At 43.4% G+C, this 19123-nt stretch overlaps 2 protein-coding genes across 2 annotated transcripts; both read left to right on the top strand.

Moving 5' to 3' along the window:
* Positions 1-2255: 2255 nt before the first annotated feature.
* Positions 2256-11979, top strand: txlna (taxilin alpha). Its single transcript, XM_064347563.1, has 11 exons — positions 2256-2378; positions 3269-3451; positions 3637-3912; positions 4055-4146; positions 5907-6077; positions 6934-7128; positions 7709-7828; positions 8262-8336; positions 9017-9109; positions 9211-9306; positions 9696-11979. Exons 2-11 carry the CDS (start codon positions 3277-3279, stop codon positions 9972-9974), a joined length of 1572 nt encoding a protein of 523 aa, XP_064203633.1. The 5' UTR covers positions 2256-2378; positions 3269-3276; the 3' UTR covers positions 9975-11979.
* Positions 11980-12799: 820 nt separating this feature from the next.
* Positions 12800-18544, top strand: LOC135261344 (eukaryotic translation initiation factor 3 subunit I). Its single transcript, XM_064347562.1, has 11 exons — positions 12800-12960; positions 13963-14055; positions 14763-14850; positions 15193-15258; positions 15654-15803; positions 16089-16216; positions 16324-16434; positions 16658-16747; positions 17071-17144; positions 17669-17761; positions 18122-18544. Exons 1-11 carry the CDS (start codon positions 12958-12960, stop codon positions 18201-18203), a joined length of 978 nt encoding a protein of 325 aa, XP_064203632.1. The 5' UTR covers positions 12800-12957; the 3' UTR covers positions 18204-18544.
* The last annotated feature ends 579 nt before the right edge of the window (positions 18545-19123 follow it).

Below are 19123 nucleotides of genomic sequence, written 5' to 3'. Positions count from 1 at the left end.
TAAACATAAAATACATTTTAATCATTTCATTTATTAATGAACAATCAGACACCCACATCACCCATGCGAACGAGTAATTGCCCTCTTAGTTACTAGATTGCAGCTAGTCCTGTTGAGTCTATACTTAACTCATATTGAATCTTACCATCAGAGTGAAGTAGTCATCACAATGTTTCTACAAGCACACTATGCCACGATGAAAGGAAATTCCAGAAGAGAACTTATCAGTCCGGAAATAGTCTCTAAGCCATTTCTATGGCTCTGGGACAACTTATCCCAGAAGTCACAAAAGATCTCAGGAGAACATCCAAAGAACTGCAGGCCTTTCTAGCCTCAGCTAAGGTCAGTGTTCGTGACTTCACAATGAGAAAGAGCCTGGGCAAAAATGGGATTCATGGGAGAGTAGCAAGGCTGAAAACGCTGTTAACCAAGAGAAACATCAATGCTTCTCACATTTTCAAAAAAGCACTTGAATGAAGCCTTTTGGGATAATGTTCTATGGACAGATGAGTCAAAAGTAGAACTTTTTTGAACTGTGAATTCCATTATGTCTGGCAGAAAGCAAATGCAGCATTTCACAATAACATCATACCAACAATAAAATGTGGTGGTTATGTGATAGTATGATGATGCTTCGCTGCCTTGGGACCTGGACGAACAATGAATTCTGCTCAGAAAATTCTTAAGGAGAATGTCTGGTCAGCTGTTCATGAGCTGAAGGTGAAGTGTAATTGAGCTGTGCCACAAGACAATGATCCAAAACACAAAAGCAAGACCACATCTGGAAGGCTGAGAAGAAACAAAACGTTTTGGAGTGACTTGGTCAAAGTCCTGATTTGAACCCAATAGAACTGCTGTGGCAGGACCTGAAACAAGCAGTTCATGCTTGAAAACCTACCAATTTGTCTGAATTAAAACAGTTCTGCAAAGAAGAGTGAGCTAAAATTCCTCCACAGCGATGTAAAAGACTGATATCAAATTATAGAAATTATTTGGTTGCAGTTATTGCTGCTTACAGAAATCAACCCATAATTTCGCATCACTCAGCTTGACATGACACTCAATCAGCGTCTCATACAAACTATGGTGTTGATGGCTGACCTCAGATCCACGCTATTCCAGCCTAAACCCCGTGCCCGCCCGACTAAACAAAGCTAGGTAGTTAGATAAGGCAGGTCACGTTGTTCATTGAAATCAGAAAAAAACGGGTGCAGTACAGTGCCCGCTACATTAAACAGAATTTACTTAAATAACCAAATTATGCAAAAATCAATTATTTACATGGAAGTCCCAAATCCTGAACCATTTCCCATTCATTCCTTTGAAAAGAGATCACATATTTGTATAAACCATTAGAAACAGATGTGGTGAGCAACACTCCAGGAACAGACTCAGGAACCCCAAATGATGAAATGACAACAGCGGGTACAGCCAGTGACAATTACCCAATGTGTGCACACAGCGAGATCACCCCCTAGGCAGTCCAAGAGAGCTCTGAAGAAACTTCCTGATACATTCACCTTTTATTAGCAAGAATCGGAAACCCTGCACTTTACTTACACACACAGAATGTATCCACCAATTTCTTCTCACCACGGTTGCAATCACCAATCTTCCAACACCACTTTCTGCTGAGTACCTCATCTGGCCTTGAAGTGGCTGTGCTCATCTGCACAATTAGTCATAGGATAGGAGTGATAGAATAATTGCAAGGGATAGGGCACCTGACCAGGGGATCAGGTCCATCTAAGGCTACCAGATGGAATGAATACACACTTACACACACCCACACACACAAACAAACAAAAAAACATGGATGGCGATCCCTCGGGAGAGATTGAAACCCTTGCACTAAGAAACTGGAAATATTTTTGCATGTGTGAAAGTGTAAAGAGCAGATAATTTCGCCCTGGATTTTCAGGCAACTTGTGATTCGGGGCAAAAAAAAACTGATTCACAAAGGATTTAAAATAAGCATTAACATGCATTGTTTTCTTATTTATGTAAAATATGACAAATTCAAAAACATAACATTTTTAGCAAGTTAACATGCTAACTCAGTGAAAAAAAATAATAAATGAACAGTCTGCAGTCCTGGTAAGTGATTTGGCAGCAAACAGAAAACTAAACACGGTTAAAAAAAAAAGGCTTTTAAACGAAGAATGTAAATATATCTTCCATAAAGACAACATTTCCCAGTAAACCCTACGGGTCCGGTCAGCCTCTTTTTTATTTTCCGTGCGCGTCTTTTGACGAAACTTAGCAACTTCCGTTGCTCTTTAACCAATCACAGTTCGCATTTTTCCGGCATTTCCCGTGTCAGTTGGCAGCGAAGCTCAGTTGAAGTGAAATTGTTGTGGTTACTTGAAACGACTCAGGTAAAAACCCAACTGTTAGAATGCTACATTGTAATAAATTGATTCGTTTTACCTAACATTAGTCCTTAAACCTGCTAGCATTATATTTTCGTTTATGTCTCGCTATTGTCTCAGATTTTGTTAAATGTTACTAGTTTAGCTTCTTCAAGACTAGTCTTACGTTAGCTGTCTATGCTAATTTACATGGGCTGTGTTGGCTAGCAATTTATTTCCGTAGCACGGCTAGCTTGCTAACTAGCTGGCGAAATGTATTTTCAATTTTTTATTCGTTTCCTCTTATTTACAGCAAAAGCAACATATTGGATAATCTTACTTAGCTAACTTATATGTATCTGTTTGCCTTAAAGTAGGTTACAGGATAACGTTAGCATTCCTGACTTTCGCTACCCTGTTTGCTCGCTTGTAACTTGGCCAACTATCGTCAAGGCTGTCGTAATTCCCGTTAGCTTATCGGTCGTCAATACGCATGCTAGTTTTTTTGTCATAAGATCAACGAAATGCTTGCTTGATAGGAGTTTTTTCTATGTTTGCGAAGGGCAGGATGACATAATTGCGTAAACCGGAGAGTGAACTTAAGCGGACACTGGGCAACGGCTGTCTACCAGTTTAGTTTTGTTTTCGAGTGGCTGCTTTCAATAGACCTTTATTTACGTTAAGCGATGTATTAACTTGATGATGACGACTAAGGTGGACATGTAGCTGCCGTATCATGCATGTAGTCAATGGCCTGTACCAGTTCGTTTTCTTCCCCATATATTACAGTAGTTCACTTACAACACGCACTGGAGGACACTTGCTTATTACATTGTTGTTTTCAGCAGACATGTTATTACAATTTATTAGCGATTCAGAGCTTCGGGGTCATTGTGCCTTGCACTGTGTGTATTCAGGCTGAAACATGAAGAAGCAGAATAGTGAGGGCCAGGAGCAGGAGTGCGGTGGAGAGGCACAGCCCAGTTCAGAGGAGGTGACTGGAGGAAGCACTGTGGCTCCGGAGAGCCCAGGCAGTCCAGAGGGAACAGATGAACAGCAGTCTGTCACCCCGCCAGTGGAAGAGCAGGCAAAGAACGGCGGTAAGGCACCCTCCCGTCTCTGATACACAAAGGCATGTAAGCCCCAGAGTGAAAACACAGTCCATTGTGAAGGCTGTGACTGGCCTGGTTGAATGTGTGGCGGGTTTGTGAGAGTGTGTGTTTGTGTGTGCGTGAAGAGGTGCCGAGGTGCAGTTAAGGATGTGTCCCTCCTTCGTCATGCGCAGAGGTGGAGGCGGTGGTGCCGCCGTCCTCCTGCGACATGGCCGAGGAGCTGAGCAGGCAGCTGGAGGACATCCTCAGCACGTACTGCCTGGAGGACAGCGGCGAGGACGGGGCCCTGCCTGAGGTCCCCGAGGGCTGCAACGGCCAGCCCGACGGCCTCGAGGTCAACGGCGTGGCCGACAAAGAGGGCGGCAAGCCAGAGGAGCCCAAACTGAACGGAAGCATCGTGGAAAAGGACCAGAAGAAAATGCAGGAGAAGAAGAAAGTCAAGGGATTAGGTAGGCCCCGACAGTCTGCTGCCGTGGAGGCCAGATTTGTGTCCTCTCGATATTTTCGCCGTTAACAGCAGCAAAGCTTAGGTTATGTGTTCTTAAGGGTTTGTGGTCAGGTGTTTGAGTGGTTTGTGCTTTGATGTCTCAGGAAAGGAGATCACCCTCTTGATGCAGACCCTCAATACTCTGAGCACACCGGAAGAGAAACTGGCAGGCCTCTGCAAGAAGTATGCTGAACTGGTGAGTCTGAACTCCCTGCCCATCACTGAAATTGCACCAGCAACCATAATACCCTATAGCCTTCTCATGTTACAGTTCTTTAAACTAAGTGGGTTTAGATTTGGTTGGTACTTGGCTGGGAAATGCTCCTTAGAATGAGGGGTTTTGTTGGGTCAGTTGGGGGGGGTAATCTTCTGGACCAATAAAATGGAATATCCTGGAGCAGTGATGGGGTGTTGTGTTGCATAAGGTTTTTTTGGATTAGATGTTAAACCAAGGTCCTGGCTCACTTTTTTAACTCTGAAAGCTCATCACCAACGTAGTAAAAACTCAGAAACAGAATTCCATGATTTCATCCTTGAATGCATACACAGTAGTACTTCAATCGCCTTTCTTAAAATCAATGTCAGCAGAAGTATTTTTAGAATAATGTTCAATTAATGGCTTTTAATGGTGGATTCAATCAGTTCTCAGTTGCTTTTGCTTTATCTGGTTATCGAGAAGGAAACTTGGAGCTCATAGCACTCATAGTGCCTGCCAGGGAGGCAGTGCTTAGTCTCTTAAAAAGCCTGGCAGGGAGCAACAAACCCACATTGTTTCTGATTTCAGAGTACCTGCCCCAGCCACTGAATTTCAAAACCTCATCGACCCCAAAAACAGCATCTGTAATTGTAACCTGTGAACACATAATGTAATATTACTGGTGGAAAAACGTGCTGTGAGAGATTTCTTGGCTAGCAGAGGAGAAGATCTTTGTTTCCTCAGCCTGCGAATTGTGCTGTGATATTGATCTCTGAGCAGCAGCGCTGGGTAAGGGAAACTGGCATGCAGCCAGTGCCAGACAGCCTGAGCAGGTGTAGCAGGAATGGGCACAGAGCTCATGATGGCAGTGAAGAGGATGGGATACCCGCTATTGTTTCTTCTCATTTCTTCACTGCCTAATAACTAAATTAATAAATATTTGAATGTTGAGCAAATGCTTTTCTCATCGGAATGTGTGACGTGAGGAAAGCACTGTGACATCTGGTTTAGAGCATGCAGAAACGGTTCAAGCCCTGTGATTTTGATAGAAATTTTGTAAATTAAAATCACAAGGTGTATTTAAAGCACTTCCTGAAATGCACACTGATTTAAAAAGCCCCATGTGCAGTTCTGGGGGTGGGGGAGGGGTTGGGATGATGTACAATTTTAGATTTACATTTTATTTTGTTGCTGTAACGTAATGTACACTATAGTGTAATCTTTCCATCTCTCTCTCACTAGTTAGCTACCTAGTTAGCGATCTCTCTATCTCTCTCACTAGCTAGCAAGCAAGTTGAAACTGCCGTCCAAGTGTCATTTTTAGACGCTTGTCCCTGTACTCTTTTTTTAAAAACATTGTATAACACCAGGTGTGATTGTACCATAATGATAATTTGTTTGTCCATTTTTCACCTCACTGAGCGGAACAATATTTTGCGAAATGATATATCGGTTGGAGAAATAGGACGCCTGAAACTCATCGGGCAATGCCCGTGAAAAGTTAAACTGTGGGCAGCATTTTTCGGGCAACCTTGGTTGCTCAGTTGCTCATTTGCTCGTGTTGCTTCACGCCGCTCAGCTACATAGAGAATGAATGGACTTCCGGCAACTCGTCAACTGAGTTGCTTGCTGTGTGAGCGCACTGTATGAGTTTCAGTCGCATGCAGTGGAAAACTCAGAGGAATAGCTTCAGTGATCAGATGCCCTTACGGCCCCACATCGGTCTGCCTGTGACGTTTGTGTGAAATGCCTTGTTTCAGCTGGAGGAGCACCGTAACTCTCAGAAGCAGATGCGGGCCCTGCAGAAGAAGCAGACGCAGCTCATCCAGGAGAAGGACCACCTGAGGAACGAGCACAGCAAGGCCATCCTGGCTCGCAGCAAGCTGGAGAGCCTGTGCAGGGAGCTGCAGAGACACAACCGCACGCTCAAGGTCTGGTCGACCGCTACTTGACCGCACGCCACTGCACATCGCACTACAGCAGCGGACATCATAGCAGTTTCTGTACCTGGAAGTGCAGCCTTCAGATAAACACACGATCAGACACTCGACCAGAATGGCACACGGCCACAGAGCACAAAGGCCTGATGCACAGCTACGTACTACATGTTGTAGATCATTTTAAGAAGCATAGGGAAGGTGGAAAGGCACCAGCACAACTCGATGGATCATATTTAATGCTGTGAGAGCCTCTGTGAACGTTCTTTGTGGTCAAGCAGTACAGATCACGGTATAGGGAACAAGCACATGCTGACAGGCAGTATTCAGAAGGAGAAGCACATGCGGTAAAATGGAGACTGTACAGTCAGCACTATCCACTTCTGTGGTTCGCCCTGCAGTTAATTTCTTGCATGTTTGATCTGTCATGTTATATCTACAAGCAGAGTTTATTTAGCTATCACGTGATATCATAGAACAAAGTAGGAGGAGCTGGCTGCCCTGTGTCAACTGATGATCTGCCAAGATTGGAAAGGATCTTAAAGGCGCATGGTGGCGAAACATTTATATGAGCGCATTGATGTAGTGTAGTGTAATGATGACGGAACTGAGCTTGTAACAGAGAGGTCGCCGGTTTGATTCACAGGTAGGGCATTGCCATTCTACACTTGTACTTGATACTTGAATTGCTTCAGTATATGTCCAGCTGTATAATGTGTAGATGTTAAAATGTAGTTTGTGTAAGTTGCTGTGGATAAGAGCGTTTGCTAAACGGCTTTCGTGTGGACTGTAAATGTCTGCCTTTGATAATGTGAAGTGCTTTTCCCCACTGCCACCGGCGGCTGTGCAGGAGGACGGGATGCAGCGTGCCCGGGTGGAGGAGGAGAAGAGGAAGGAGGTGACCTCGCACTTCCAGGTGACGCTCAACGACATTCAGGCGCAGATGGAGCAGCACAACGAGCGCAACGCCAGCCTGCGGCAGGAGAACATGGAGCTGGCCGACAAGCTCAAGAAGCTCATTGAGCAGTACGAGCTGCGGGAGGAGGTGAGCCCACCGGGGGCGCTGTGGCCCCCGCCCAGCCTCACTGCAGCGGCTGGAGGAGAGACGGGCGGCAGCGCCCTAAGGAACGTCCAGGGCAGCTGGGAAACCGATGCCATAACAGGCTTTTCTGAAGCTAAATGAGCCGCTCTGCAAGTAGAGTTAGTTGCAATTCTATTTCAATTCAGGAAATGAATGGAGATTCAGCTGAATCATTGATAAATCTTTTAATTAAAACTACGGGCCGGTTGAATTTCAGTTTCAGTTCTTGAATTGACTGAATGAAAAGGAAATAGACTGGCTGCAAGACGCACCAGCCACCGAAGCAGGAAAGCTCCTCTGACCGCTTGGGTTTTCTGCGGTTTGCAGTCTCAGTTGGGTGCTGCTACAGATGGAGCCCTCTGTCTGGGCACAGCGGCTTGAGCAAACACTGTAGGCAGGCCGTGAAGGCCGTTTGTAAACCAGCAGTTACAAAGTGCAGGAGCCCAGAGTGTTCCTGCAGTGGTGGGGAGGGAGGTGTTGAGAAGGCCAGTATGGATGTAGCCTAGTGTACACATGCAAATGCTGCTCTCCCTGTCTCCCCCAGCATATAGATAAAGTGTTCAAACACAAGGACCTGCAGCAGCAGCTGGTGGATGCCAAGCTGCACCAAGCCCAGGAGCTGCTAAAGGAGTCTGAAGACCGCCACCAGAGGGAGAAAGACTTTGTGAGTGAAGCCACATTTCTTTCACATTTAGTATAATGTCACTCTAATGTTTTAAAGGAGTTCAGCACAGTTTTCGGTTTGGTTATGAAAGAGGTTTTATTGGACCTTGACCTGGTCTAACTGACCTCAAGAATTATAGGACTTCTTGAGGTCAGTACACCTGTAGTAATGTTCGTTTTTAACAACAGGCAAACATGTATTCAGTCAGTGCAGGAGTTATTCAGGATATCATCCGTCATCAATATTGGTCAGACCAAAATAGCCAAGTTTGCAGAGAGGCAAACAAAAATAAATGGCTTCCCAGTCAACCCTGGAAGACGACCCGGATTGCGTGTTTGCGGTGGTTCCCTGTCACCTACGTGGTCAGGCTGTTCTTACTGCTGTTGGCGGCTGGTGCTGTCGCGTGTGCTGAGGCTGGTGTCTCTGCCCTCAGCTCCTGAAGGAGGCCGTAGAGTCCCAGCGGATGTGTGAGCTCATGAAGCAGCAGGAAGTCCACCTCAAGCAGCAGGTGAGGGGCAGTCGTGCCGAGTGGGTCCTGTGTGCTCCAAACAACTTCACTCCAGAGCACTGTAGTTTGTCCGTGTGTCACAAGCAGAACGCATGGTCCTTATGCGTAATCGATTGAAGGCTGTGACTGTAAAGTGCTTTCCATTGTGCCAGGGTGCTGCATTTATACTTATATTTGTATTTTTTAATATTTATTCATAACATCTGTGCATTTCACTGAGAAACAGTTATCGGATGCTGTGGTAATACCTTTTCTGCACCCTGTAGTGCAGGGCTGCCCAATCCTGTTCCTGGAGATTCTACCATCATGTACGTTTTCATTCCAACCCTAACAAAGCACACATCATTCAACAGATAGAGATTTCATCGAGCTGCAAATTAGTAGAGATAAGTGTGCCAAATTAGGATTGAAATGAGAACCTACAGGATGGTAGATCTCCTGGAACAGGATAGCTAGCCCTTCTGTAGTGACTGTATAATTAGGTTGCAGATGAGAAGAGCTTAAATTACCCTGGACATTGATTAATATAATACCCTATCAGTGTAATGAAGTATACAGTTGGGTCCTTTGTGTTCAATTATGGTAACACTTGTTAAATATAGGAGGTTTAAATGTCATTTCAGACTTACTGCATTCTATCTTCATGATGACATTCCCTTATTAAACATTTCTCTCGCCAGTTGTCATTGTATACAGAGAAGTTTGAAGAGTTCCAGAACACACTTTCCAAAAGCAACGAGGTGTTCACAACATTCAAGCAGGAAATGGAGAAGGTGAGCGAGCGAGAGTGAACAAGACTGATGTCCGGGGGAGAGCTTGCTCTGCCAGCCGTGTCACGGTGCTGTACTCCAGCTGATCGTGCTTTTGCCTACAGATGACCAAGAAGATTAAGAAGCTGGAGAAAGAGACCACAATGTACCGGTCAAGATGGGAGAGCAGCAACAAGGCTCTTCTGGAGATGGCAGAGGAGGTAAGAGCAGCGCCTCTCATTTTGTCAAGAAATTCAGAAACACTGGTGGGCCCTGTCGCTGAGTGGTGGGTACAGTCTGCAGCTGAGTTTAGCCAATGGTGCCATCTCTCCTCTCTACTGCTAGAGAGGGACGAAAGGTCGATATGCTAATATGTGAAAGTGCTTTCTGCACCAGGTGAGGCATGCCTTTCTATTGTTGTGTGTATGGTTTAAGGGAGAGGACGCCTGTGTTTTTGTTGTTATAACTATTTACAGATGAGGCTGTTGTGAGTCATTTGAGGCCAGTGGTCTGGAGTGAGTGAGTGGGCGGGCGGGGCAATCGTGTGTCCTATAAGGTTTGTGCGCGCGCTCATGACTAACGCAGCGCGATGTGGCGGTGTGTTGTACAGAAGACGCTGCGGGACGGGGAGCTGGAGAGCCTGCAGGGGAAGGTGCAGCGGCTGGAGAAGCTGTGCCGGGCCCTGCAGACCGAACGCAACGAGCTCAGCAAGAAAGTGCAGTGCGTGGGAAGCCAGGGCCCGCAGGCCACGGACTCTGACGAGGGCAGCCCCAGAGTCCTCAGCAGCCCCGACCCAGAGACTCTGCCCGCCCACGCCACCTGCCCCCCGCCGTGCCACTGCGGCCCGGAGGCCCCGGGCGAGGCCTGCGCCCTGCCGGCCCAGGAATGAGCCGCCGGTCTCCCGCTCGCCCACCTCCCTGTCCCCCTTTCCCAGTCTTCTGCTGCAGCAACATTTTACCATCTTTGTTTTTGGAGGGACCACATCTTGACAGGAAGCTAACTTTCCCTCAGGATCGTGCCTCCATTGTTATTTTTGCCTCCCTCCCCCCACCCCTAATTTCTTTTCTGTAAAGCACACATTCACAAACATTCCCTGCTTTTACATGCCGAGCAATGCAAGGAGGCAAGTGGCTGTTTGCCCAACGCGATCACAAAGCGCTTTGAGTGTGTTGGTGTGTGCGTCCGCGCTGTACTTGTGTGGATATGTCTTGGCTGACCACCCCTTGAACTGAGCTGCTGCTGTTGCACTGGATGGCCAGTGATGCAGGGTGAGCACTGCGCGTTACAGCAGCGAGAGCATGGCTAGTACCTCCGTCAGGCCCTTTTTCATTTGCTGCCTTAACTTGTGTTTGGAAAGCTGCTGTGTGACGGTCTGGCTTCGCAATTTGTGGGGTGAGCTGTCCGTGTAGAGTAAAGAAACGTCTGCTTCATAGCCGGCTTTGAATAACGTCCAAAGCCTCAGAACTCAAAATTGGCTTGAGCTAGGATTTGGGGGACAAAGTAATTGAGCAAAGACTCTGATTCACATAACTATTAAAAACCTGTAATCCTGGGGCTTCAAGAGCAACACAATTATGAAGTTCTCTTGAAGCTCCAAACTTTTCATTTACAATGTTTTTGTTAATCTTTCTTTGCACCTTTTTATATGTTGCAGAGTTCACCTACAGTTGTAGTTTATATTTATCTTTTCTATCACACAGTGAGTTATAAGTCTGTTTCTGCAACAAGAACACAACTATTTTCCTATTTATACGATTTTCTTAATCATATAAAATGTTGATTATTACGTTTTTAAGCTAATAGCATAATTTTTGGACCAATGTTTCAGTTATGTTCACTCTCATTCCTATAACTGCAAAAAGTCATAAAAATCCCAATACAAACAGGAATAAATGAAGGTATTTTCTACAAATGCATTATTTTGCTGTTCATGCTCAAGAAAATAAACATACAAAGGTTAAAAGTTTATACAGAGAAGCCGCAGTTTTTGCCCTTGCATTAGAATTTCCTAGATCAAACAATTTGAATATTATTATTTTTATTTATTTTTGTAAGATCTGAGGAAATGAAGCGTAGATATGCAAGGGATCCTTTTTTTATTTATTAAAGTACCCTGTAGTATAGTGGTGGTCAGTCTCCTAGATTTTCAGTGCAGGACAGCAAATGAAAGTCAGTGAAACCAGGTCTCTCTTTCTATGCAATTCCAGCCTCTCAACTGTGTGTGAATTGTTTTGTTTTTTTATTTAAAAGTACTTTACAAAGGTACTGGTTTCCATCAGTCACCAGAAAAAAAGAATGTATCTTTCACTTAATATGACACACTGTTCATTTGCACCTCGTTGCCCAGTTTGCTGTCAATGACCTCATTTTTCGGAATAAATCTTCAGTTTGTGTTTATCTTGGTCAGTAACAGTAAATGCCCAGGAGGATAATTACTCCCCTGTTGGGACTACAATGATGTGCTGTAGTTGTGAAATGCATTTCAAGCCACTGTCTTCTCAGTGAAGCCCAGATTGTAAACTCTCCTTTTTCTAACACTCCTGATGTGTGTCCTGTGGGGAAAATGGAGATAATGACACTTGAAAGAAAAAGTGTTTTAATTTTATGTGTTTGACAGCGTAATACCGTGTCATTTCTGGGCAGTTCGCCAGAATGATTTATGTGATGCATTTATACATATCGGATGCCAGATGCATCTGTTTGTTTAACACTAATGTCCCCTAAGTCAGATTAAGGCCATTGACCTGAGTCTTCCAGAATTTGGCTTATGATGTTTTTTTTTTTTTTGCATAGCCTTTTAGTGTAGGCTTCACTTAAACAGTAACAATTTTGAAGCAACTCCAGGTGATTTTATTCAGATTCTGCATTATCAATAAAACACACGCTTTATCCAGTTTGTTGTCTCTTATTATCTTTATCCACATTATACTTGTTTCATACTTACACCTCATGCTCATTTAGGGGCAACACTATATTCATCAGGTACCAAAGATTGCATTGCTATGTTTTAAAAGGTGTGTGCTGTACTTCCATTTCCGTTGTTTTGTCTCTGTATGTCTTTAGAATTAAAACATGAATGAAAAAATAATTTGACTTTGATCTTCTGTTATTACTTTTATTTAGTCACATTCAGTTTAACTGAGAATTTAATGCTCAAAGGTAGTGTGAGCATATTCTATGATGGTCATTGTGAACTGGCCTTAGACCACAATAGAGCGTTCCATGATCGACACCACAGTTCTGTGCATTAAACCGGACACCGTTTAATCACAATCTCTGTTTAAACCATCGAGATATACAACAACTGGAGGTAGCTTCCGTTTACCGGTTCCATGAATTCCTATGGGAGCTGCTCATGAAGCCCGTTTATGGGGGCTGCCATGTTTACTATGAGCCTTTTTGGTATCATAGCATTCGCACTAGGTACCTAAAGGTGAAGCGGTGAATAGGATTTTTGACATTTTTTTAACGTCACTGAAGAGTAATTCAGGGTGAATAACTTAAAATGTAAAAGCACTTCCAAAAATAGCATAATTTCGCCTGGGTAAATTAATAGTTTTGAATAGATTTCAATGAGTAAATTTGCTTTTTGGCACCCAAGTCTTAGACTGCAACGCCTCCAATAACCACTGGAGTTTGGGAGCTTCACTGGTAATGTTAAGTCTTCTGAAGAGTTCAGTGGCTTAAACGCACTTCCTGTTCCTTTAACCTCTGATCCGACGATTACTTCCGCCCTTTAGTTTTATGCCGGATTGGAAAAGAGCACGCTGTTGTTAGGGCCTTGGAAAAGAGTTCGCCCGATTCATATTTTAAGGAAGACGCTAGCTTTGGTTACTTCTCTGAAATAGGTGGAGAGACATCTACCCGTGAAAATGGTAAGCAATTTGTCAGGAAAATGCTGTTTTGTTAGTATGGCATAACGTTACCTTGTGTAACATTAGCGTTAGCTTGCTAGCGGAAAGATTTCTGTTTAGCTAATCTATGCTAGGAGGATTGATTGAGCATGTATGATCTCATTAAAAACACGTTTTCAACGTACAAAAATGCCAAGTTACTCACACATGCAAGACATACACCGTCTGCAACTCATTCATTCAAACTGCCAAAATCCAGGCCTGCCATTAAAAGTATTGATATCAAAATGACGCCAAGTTACGGTACTACAAACAATATAGGCTATCTTGCCTCACCGAAATTTTATAACATGTATTCCAAATCAATGCTACCCAATATTTCCTCAATTCTTTCAAGTCACTTGGCTCTGTGTGTATATAAGCGTACAGTACATGGACAGGCCAAACATGTGTGTGGATGGCTTTCTCACAGTCAAGATTGATTGAATAGGCATCTATATGTCCAATTTGTATTGGTGTGTATGTATTTTGGTGCCCAGCCTTTCTGTTGCGTGATAGCCGACTTTGTTTATGGGAGCTTTAAGTCTAGATTTAAAATGGTGCAACTTCATTGTCTTTATTTGTAAAATGTTAATGCTAGTTGACTAGACTAAAAATTGTTGTAATTCGTAATGCATCGCGTTTGAACGTAGTCCTCTGTCTGTCAACAGCAGTGTTTGACTAGCTAGCTTTATAATTTATCTAGTGCTATGTATGGTGGGAATATGGAATTTTTGAAGGTGCGTAGGTTGCGGTGGCGAGTTTTCCCTCGCCTTTCAAAGTTGGTATAATCATTTAGTTAACGGAGAGGGACCTATATGGGCAGTTTTGCTTACCAACACGATGAAGTGACCAGTTATTCACACAGGGAAGCTCATACTGACCACCAATATCAATGCCTCCCATGTCACTTCTGCATTTCATCTGTATGAGACTAATTCTTTGAGCTGTTTCACATTGTTATCCACTTCTCCCTCCTTGTAGAAGCCAATCCTCTTGCAGGGACATGAAAGGTCCATAACACAGATCAAGTACAACAGAGAAGGAGACTTGTTGTTTTCTGCCGCCAAAGATACTGTAAGTACATAAGCTTTTTCTTCTTGGGCATCATGGGTTGACCTGTAAGGATTAGCCCCAGGTAAAGTGGATGGACCAACAGGCTTGACTTTTATCCCTGTGATTTCTCCCTGTAAATATTTCTAGACCTGTAACCTAAACTGCATTGAGCAGAAACTACAGCAAGCCTGCGGCATGTACCTGAGGGTGTCTTTTTCATTTCCAGTATTCTGATTCAGTATCCAACCAAATATCACGACTGTATTTGTCCAGTTAGCTGGCTATTAAATTGGCACTCATATTTTTCTTAAAATGTACTGCAGTAAATGGCTAACTGGGTATATGTTGTCATTGTATTTTGGTATTTTGAATTGCATTGTTTTATCAAAATACTGGCCTCTTTCAGAATTTGAATGTCGCTGAAACAGCATGCATTCACAATTTATTTTGACACCTGATATATAATAATAAACATGTTATACAGCCAAACCAATTGGTGGATTACAAGTCAAAATGTGATATTCTTATTTATATACTGTTTGTAGGCCACTTTAAATTAATTCAAAATTTTACATTTTGAATATGCATATTAAATTAAGATAGTGAGAGCAGTTACTTTCTTTTAATGGAGTAATGAGTCCAGGTTGAAATGTTAGAGCATTTTGAATATGTCGTGATTTTATGCTTTTAGCCGGTCCTAAGTGTTCACCACGGTTTGTTTTATGCAGGTTGTTAATGTGTGGTACTCAGTCAATGGGGAGAGACTGGGCACTTACAATGGTCACACAGGTGCTGTCTGGTGTGTGGATGCCGACTGTATCCTTCCTGCGAAAAAAAAAAAAAGACTGGGTTCTGCGGCATTGACAGCACAACACGTTTAATGTTTTAAACCTTTGTCATGTTTCTGGGTTTATCTTGGTAACTGTTCTGTGGGACTATGAGTGTGTTTTGACATTTGATTACCAATTTAACAGAGGATTGCTTGTATTATGTTTAAGGTTACAGAATGGACTATTTAAATTACTTAACTGGATATGCTTAATAATTTGAGCATTTTACTCCGTTGAATTCAGTTATAATTCTGACTGTCCTGATTTGTTGGAGGGGGCTATTTGGGGATGATTGCAAAGTGTATGTTTCCTTTAACTGAAGACTTAGGGGACACCAAGAACGTGCTGACCGGGTCTGCTGACAACAGTTGCAGGCTATGGGACTGTGAGACAGGCAAGTAGTACAGTATGCTACTTTTGTTCTCACAAAATATTTTGAAAGTAATGTACCTCAGAATATATTGTATGTCCACCTTGAAAAAGTAGCTTAATAGCCCAAACAGGCCTGGTTGAGTAAATGAAAGGCTCTGACTGAGAATGCTGTATGTTGCTGCATTGAATCTTGAGAGGAATATTTTTTTAAATGGAGAGATCATGGTGAAAGGCTGCTGACCATCAGGGAAGAGTAAGTGGAGCAGTCTTATGATTGTTATACAGTAATGCTTGTGTGGTTGTACAAGGCTACGTTTAGTGCAGGGTGATTCACTGACTTGGCACTTGAGTTGCATATTAGATGAAAACAGAATCGAGTTCAACCTGACCTTAACATCTTTTTTTACCTTTGAGCAGGTAAACAGTTGGCCCTGCTGGAAACTAGTTCTGCAGTCAGGACCTGCGGGTTCGACTTCAGTGGGAACATCATCATGTTCTCCACAGACAAGCAGATGGGGTACCAGTGCTTCATGAACCTCTTTGATCTTCGGGACCCCCAGCAAATAGGTAATCCCTAGCCCCAGGTCATGTCTTTTGTCAGTGTTATTCAGCTTATTTTACTGTGTTGAAACACACAGCATGTTAATATGGCAGACATTCACATGTGAGACTTTATGCACCAAGTAGTTGGTGACTCCCAAATTAGCGCTGGTTACTGGTCTAATGTGTTATTTACTTTTGTGTGACACTGACTACTTTTATGCAATTCAACATTTATGCAATTCCTTTGTTTACACTTTTTTTAACCACCTCCCTCTCTTTTGTACCCCTCCCCATCCTCCGGTGCCCCAGAGGACAACCAGCCTTACGTTTCAGTGCCCTGCAGCGAGTCCAAAATCACCAGCGCTGTGTGGGGGCCGCTGGGGGAGTTTGTCATCGCTGGTCATGAGAACGGAGAAATCAATCAGTTCAGTGCCAAGGTACTGTGGCTTTCACCAGGGAATGTGGTCCTTAACTTCTGCTCTACTGTTTGTCTGTGGCAAATTCCTGAACTTTCAGTTAACAACGATGTGTTTCTCCTGTGCAGTCCGGGGAAATTCTTAAAAAGGTGAAGGAGCACTCCAAGCAGATCAACGACATCCAGCCCTCAGTGGATCTCACCATGGTCGTCACCGCCTCCAAAGACAACACTGCCAAGGTCTGTACCAACTAACTGAGGACGGAAGGATCCAAGCTTTTTTTTTTCTCCACTGGTTCTAATTAAGGTGATAAAATGACCATTAGGTACTGATTGTTTTTGTCCTGAGCTGCTTTACTCTGTGATTGGCCCTTCAGTTTGGGTAGCCTATCCTGATTTGTCTCTGTGCACTGTGTGATTGCTATGTTGAGTTGCTCTGTGCTTATTGGCCCTCTACCTGCAGCTGTTTGACTCTACATCGCTGGATCACATCAAGACTTTCAAGACCGAAAGGCCTGTCAACTCTGCTGCCATCTCTCCAATCATGGACCATGTAAGAGAGCTGTTTTTATCTTCTGTACCATTCTAGCATGTTCACATGAAGGACACTTGGATCTTACTGATGTTTGCTGCCTGCATACGGTGTACCTATTAATTGTGGAGGGTACAGATTTCCAAACATTCCTCCTCCCCATTCCAAATGTTATAGTTGTACTTATTGTGATAAGTCCTATTCTATTTTTTGCTGTCTTGCACATGGAGTTAATTTGGGATAGTAACTGCGTCTGTAGTTCCTACTTATTAGCTACAGTCAAATTAGCAGTATGATCCATGTATCTAATGTGCCCCTCCACGGTTGCTGTTCCTGTGTTACAGGTGGTCATGGGTGGTGGGCAGGAGGCTATGGACGTCACAACCACCTCCACCAGGATTGGCAAGTTTGAGGCCAGGTCAGTCCGATGTCAGGGAACCACATTGCAATACTATTTGGTCGGCGATGTATATGCTCAGTCGGTTGAAATTTTAATGGGATTCTGCTGTATTTAGAAGCCTCAACAGTGATAGCTCTACAAACCAGAAACTGAAATTGTGCTTTCTGTGGGGCAAACTCGGCCCATTCTGGTACATTTCTGTCTGTCAAGTTTATTTGGGAAGGGTCAGTTTAATTCTGGTTTTACAGCCTGTCAAAGCTTCATAAATAATCTTACAAGCTACTAAGAATTTAGAGGCTACTTAAATTGTGGCCTGCAACTAAAAGGCCATCTGGTGGCAATATCATCTTTTTAAGATTACCTATGAATTTGCAAATTGAACTCAGGGAATGGTGAAGGCCCTGTGGATTGTGTGAGGTAGCCACTGTCCATCAGACCCAATATGTACTGGAGTCTGGTTTTCAGAGAAGCGATGGCTGGCCTTCAGGTGCCCAGATGTTCATATTGTGATGGTTTATTGGTATGGATTCCTCCTGCCCCAGGTTCTTCCATGCTGCCTATGAAGAGGAGTTTGGGAGGGTGAAAGGACACTTTGGCCCCATCAACTGTGTGGCATTCCATCCCGATGGGAAAAGGTTGGTTCTCCCGTAAACCTTGCGTCCTCTCAATCAAAGTTTTGTTGCTCAGTCCACAGTCCTTGTCTTTATTCAGGAAAACCTCCATTTCCAAAAACAAGTTGTGCGTGTATTCTTTTGATTAGACAAAGCACTGCACTCTGGACAAATGGTGTGAAAATCTTTACATAGGTGTATAGAACCAGGAAGAGTACCTGCTAAACAAATGTTTATATATTGCCAATTTGATATAGCAGTCATTCTACTGGCCAGATCATAGTAATCCCATAATATTCACAAAACATTACACTGGTTCAGGTCCTTAGCATTGCCAGCATGTATGTGTGCATGTGCCTGAACACCAAATTCTTTGTGTTACAGCTACGGCAGTGGTGGAGAAGATGGCTACGTCAGGCTACATTACTTTGATCCACAGTACTTTGACTTTGAGCTGGAAGCCTAAGGAACAGCAGCAAAGTCAGTACAGAGCTGCGATAATAAAACCGCTCTTGGAAACAATATACAGGACCCACGTAACATTCCTCAATTTCAGCTTTGCACACGAACATCAGTAGGACCGAATACCTCTGTCGGAGGACACTTTCAATACTCTTGGTATAAAATGATTTATGTTGAATACCCTGATAACCAGGGCTTAAGCCCTGGTGTTCATTGACATTTTGGTGTGCTACTTTGAAAGGGCTTCAGGAAGGCTGTGGATGATGAAAAATAGGTCCTAGAGAACCCTCTAGAACTGACATGCTACACCTTTGAAAATTTATTAATAAAACGTTTTTCTCCCAAGTATTTGCTTCTTACAAGTTCCAATTTCAACCACTGCAGATTTTACCTCTAAATACAGATTGTATCATTTAAATGATTACAATGAAAATGTGCTCCTGTGCAATCATTGGCCAGTGTTGTCATCAAGTTAAGCTACTAATTCTGAACATCCTAGCATTTCCAGACCGAATAAACCTCATGGTTTCTCATTACACATTTCTAAATGGTCCCTTTGGTATTAACAAGCCTGTTTGTATGAGGTCAGAAATGGAAAACGGCAGTTTGTGACAAAAAAAAGCATGCATCCTGAATATGAACGGTCTCTTGCAGTGTGAGACCAAAACTGAAAACGGCACTATTGGTGAAACTGGTTACCATCTAGTGTTCAGTACAACAAAATTTGGTTTGATTGTGAACCGCTCAGCCATCAGTTGGCAAGAGTTGATGCACGTACAGCCTGAAACCCTACTCAAACAGGAAACCAAAACAGCAGACTGATATCATCCATGAATATGTAAATATGGGATGGTCCGTTAGTGTTCACTGTCTGCGAAAGAAATATAGTGAGTGTGGGCAGTGCAGACTAGTCTTGCTGGATTT

Source organism: Anguilla rostrata, chromosome 8 (assembly GCF_018555375.3).
Source record: "Anguilla rostrata isolate EN2019 chromosome 8, ASM1855537v3, whole genome shotgun sequence".
NCBI classification, from domain to species: domain Eukaryota; kingdom Metazoa; phylum Chordata; class Actinopteri; order Anguilliformes; family Anguillidae; genus Anguilla; species Anguilla rostrata.
The sequence above is the reverse complement of the archived record's forward strand: the minus strand, read 5'-3'. Positions and strand labels throughout refer to the sequence as shown.

Bases quoted from the DNA above. Each gene is read 5' to 3' on its own strand.
- txlna (XM_064347563.1), top strand. From the start codon at position 3,277: ATGAAGAAGCAGAATAGTGAGGGCCAGGAGCAGGAGTGCGGTGGAGAG. The intron at 7,129-7,708 runs GTGAGCCCACCG...TGTCTCCCCCAG, and splicing joins AGTACGAGCTGCGGGAGGAG to CATATAGATAAAGTGTTCAA. The intron at 9,110-9,210 runs GTGAGCGAGCGA...TTTTGCCTACAG, and splicing joins TCAAGCAGGAAATGGAGAAG to ATGACCAAGAAGATTAAGAA.
- LOC135261344 (XM_064347562.1), top strand. The intron at 14,056-14,762 runs GTAAGTACATAA...TGTTTTATGCAG, and splicing joins TTTCTGCCGCCAAAGATACT to GTTGTTAATGTGTGGTACTC. The intron at 15,259-15,653 runs GCAAGTAGTACA...ACCTTTGAGCAG, and splicing joins GCTATGGGACTGTGAGACAG to GTAAACAGTTGGCCCTGCTG.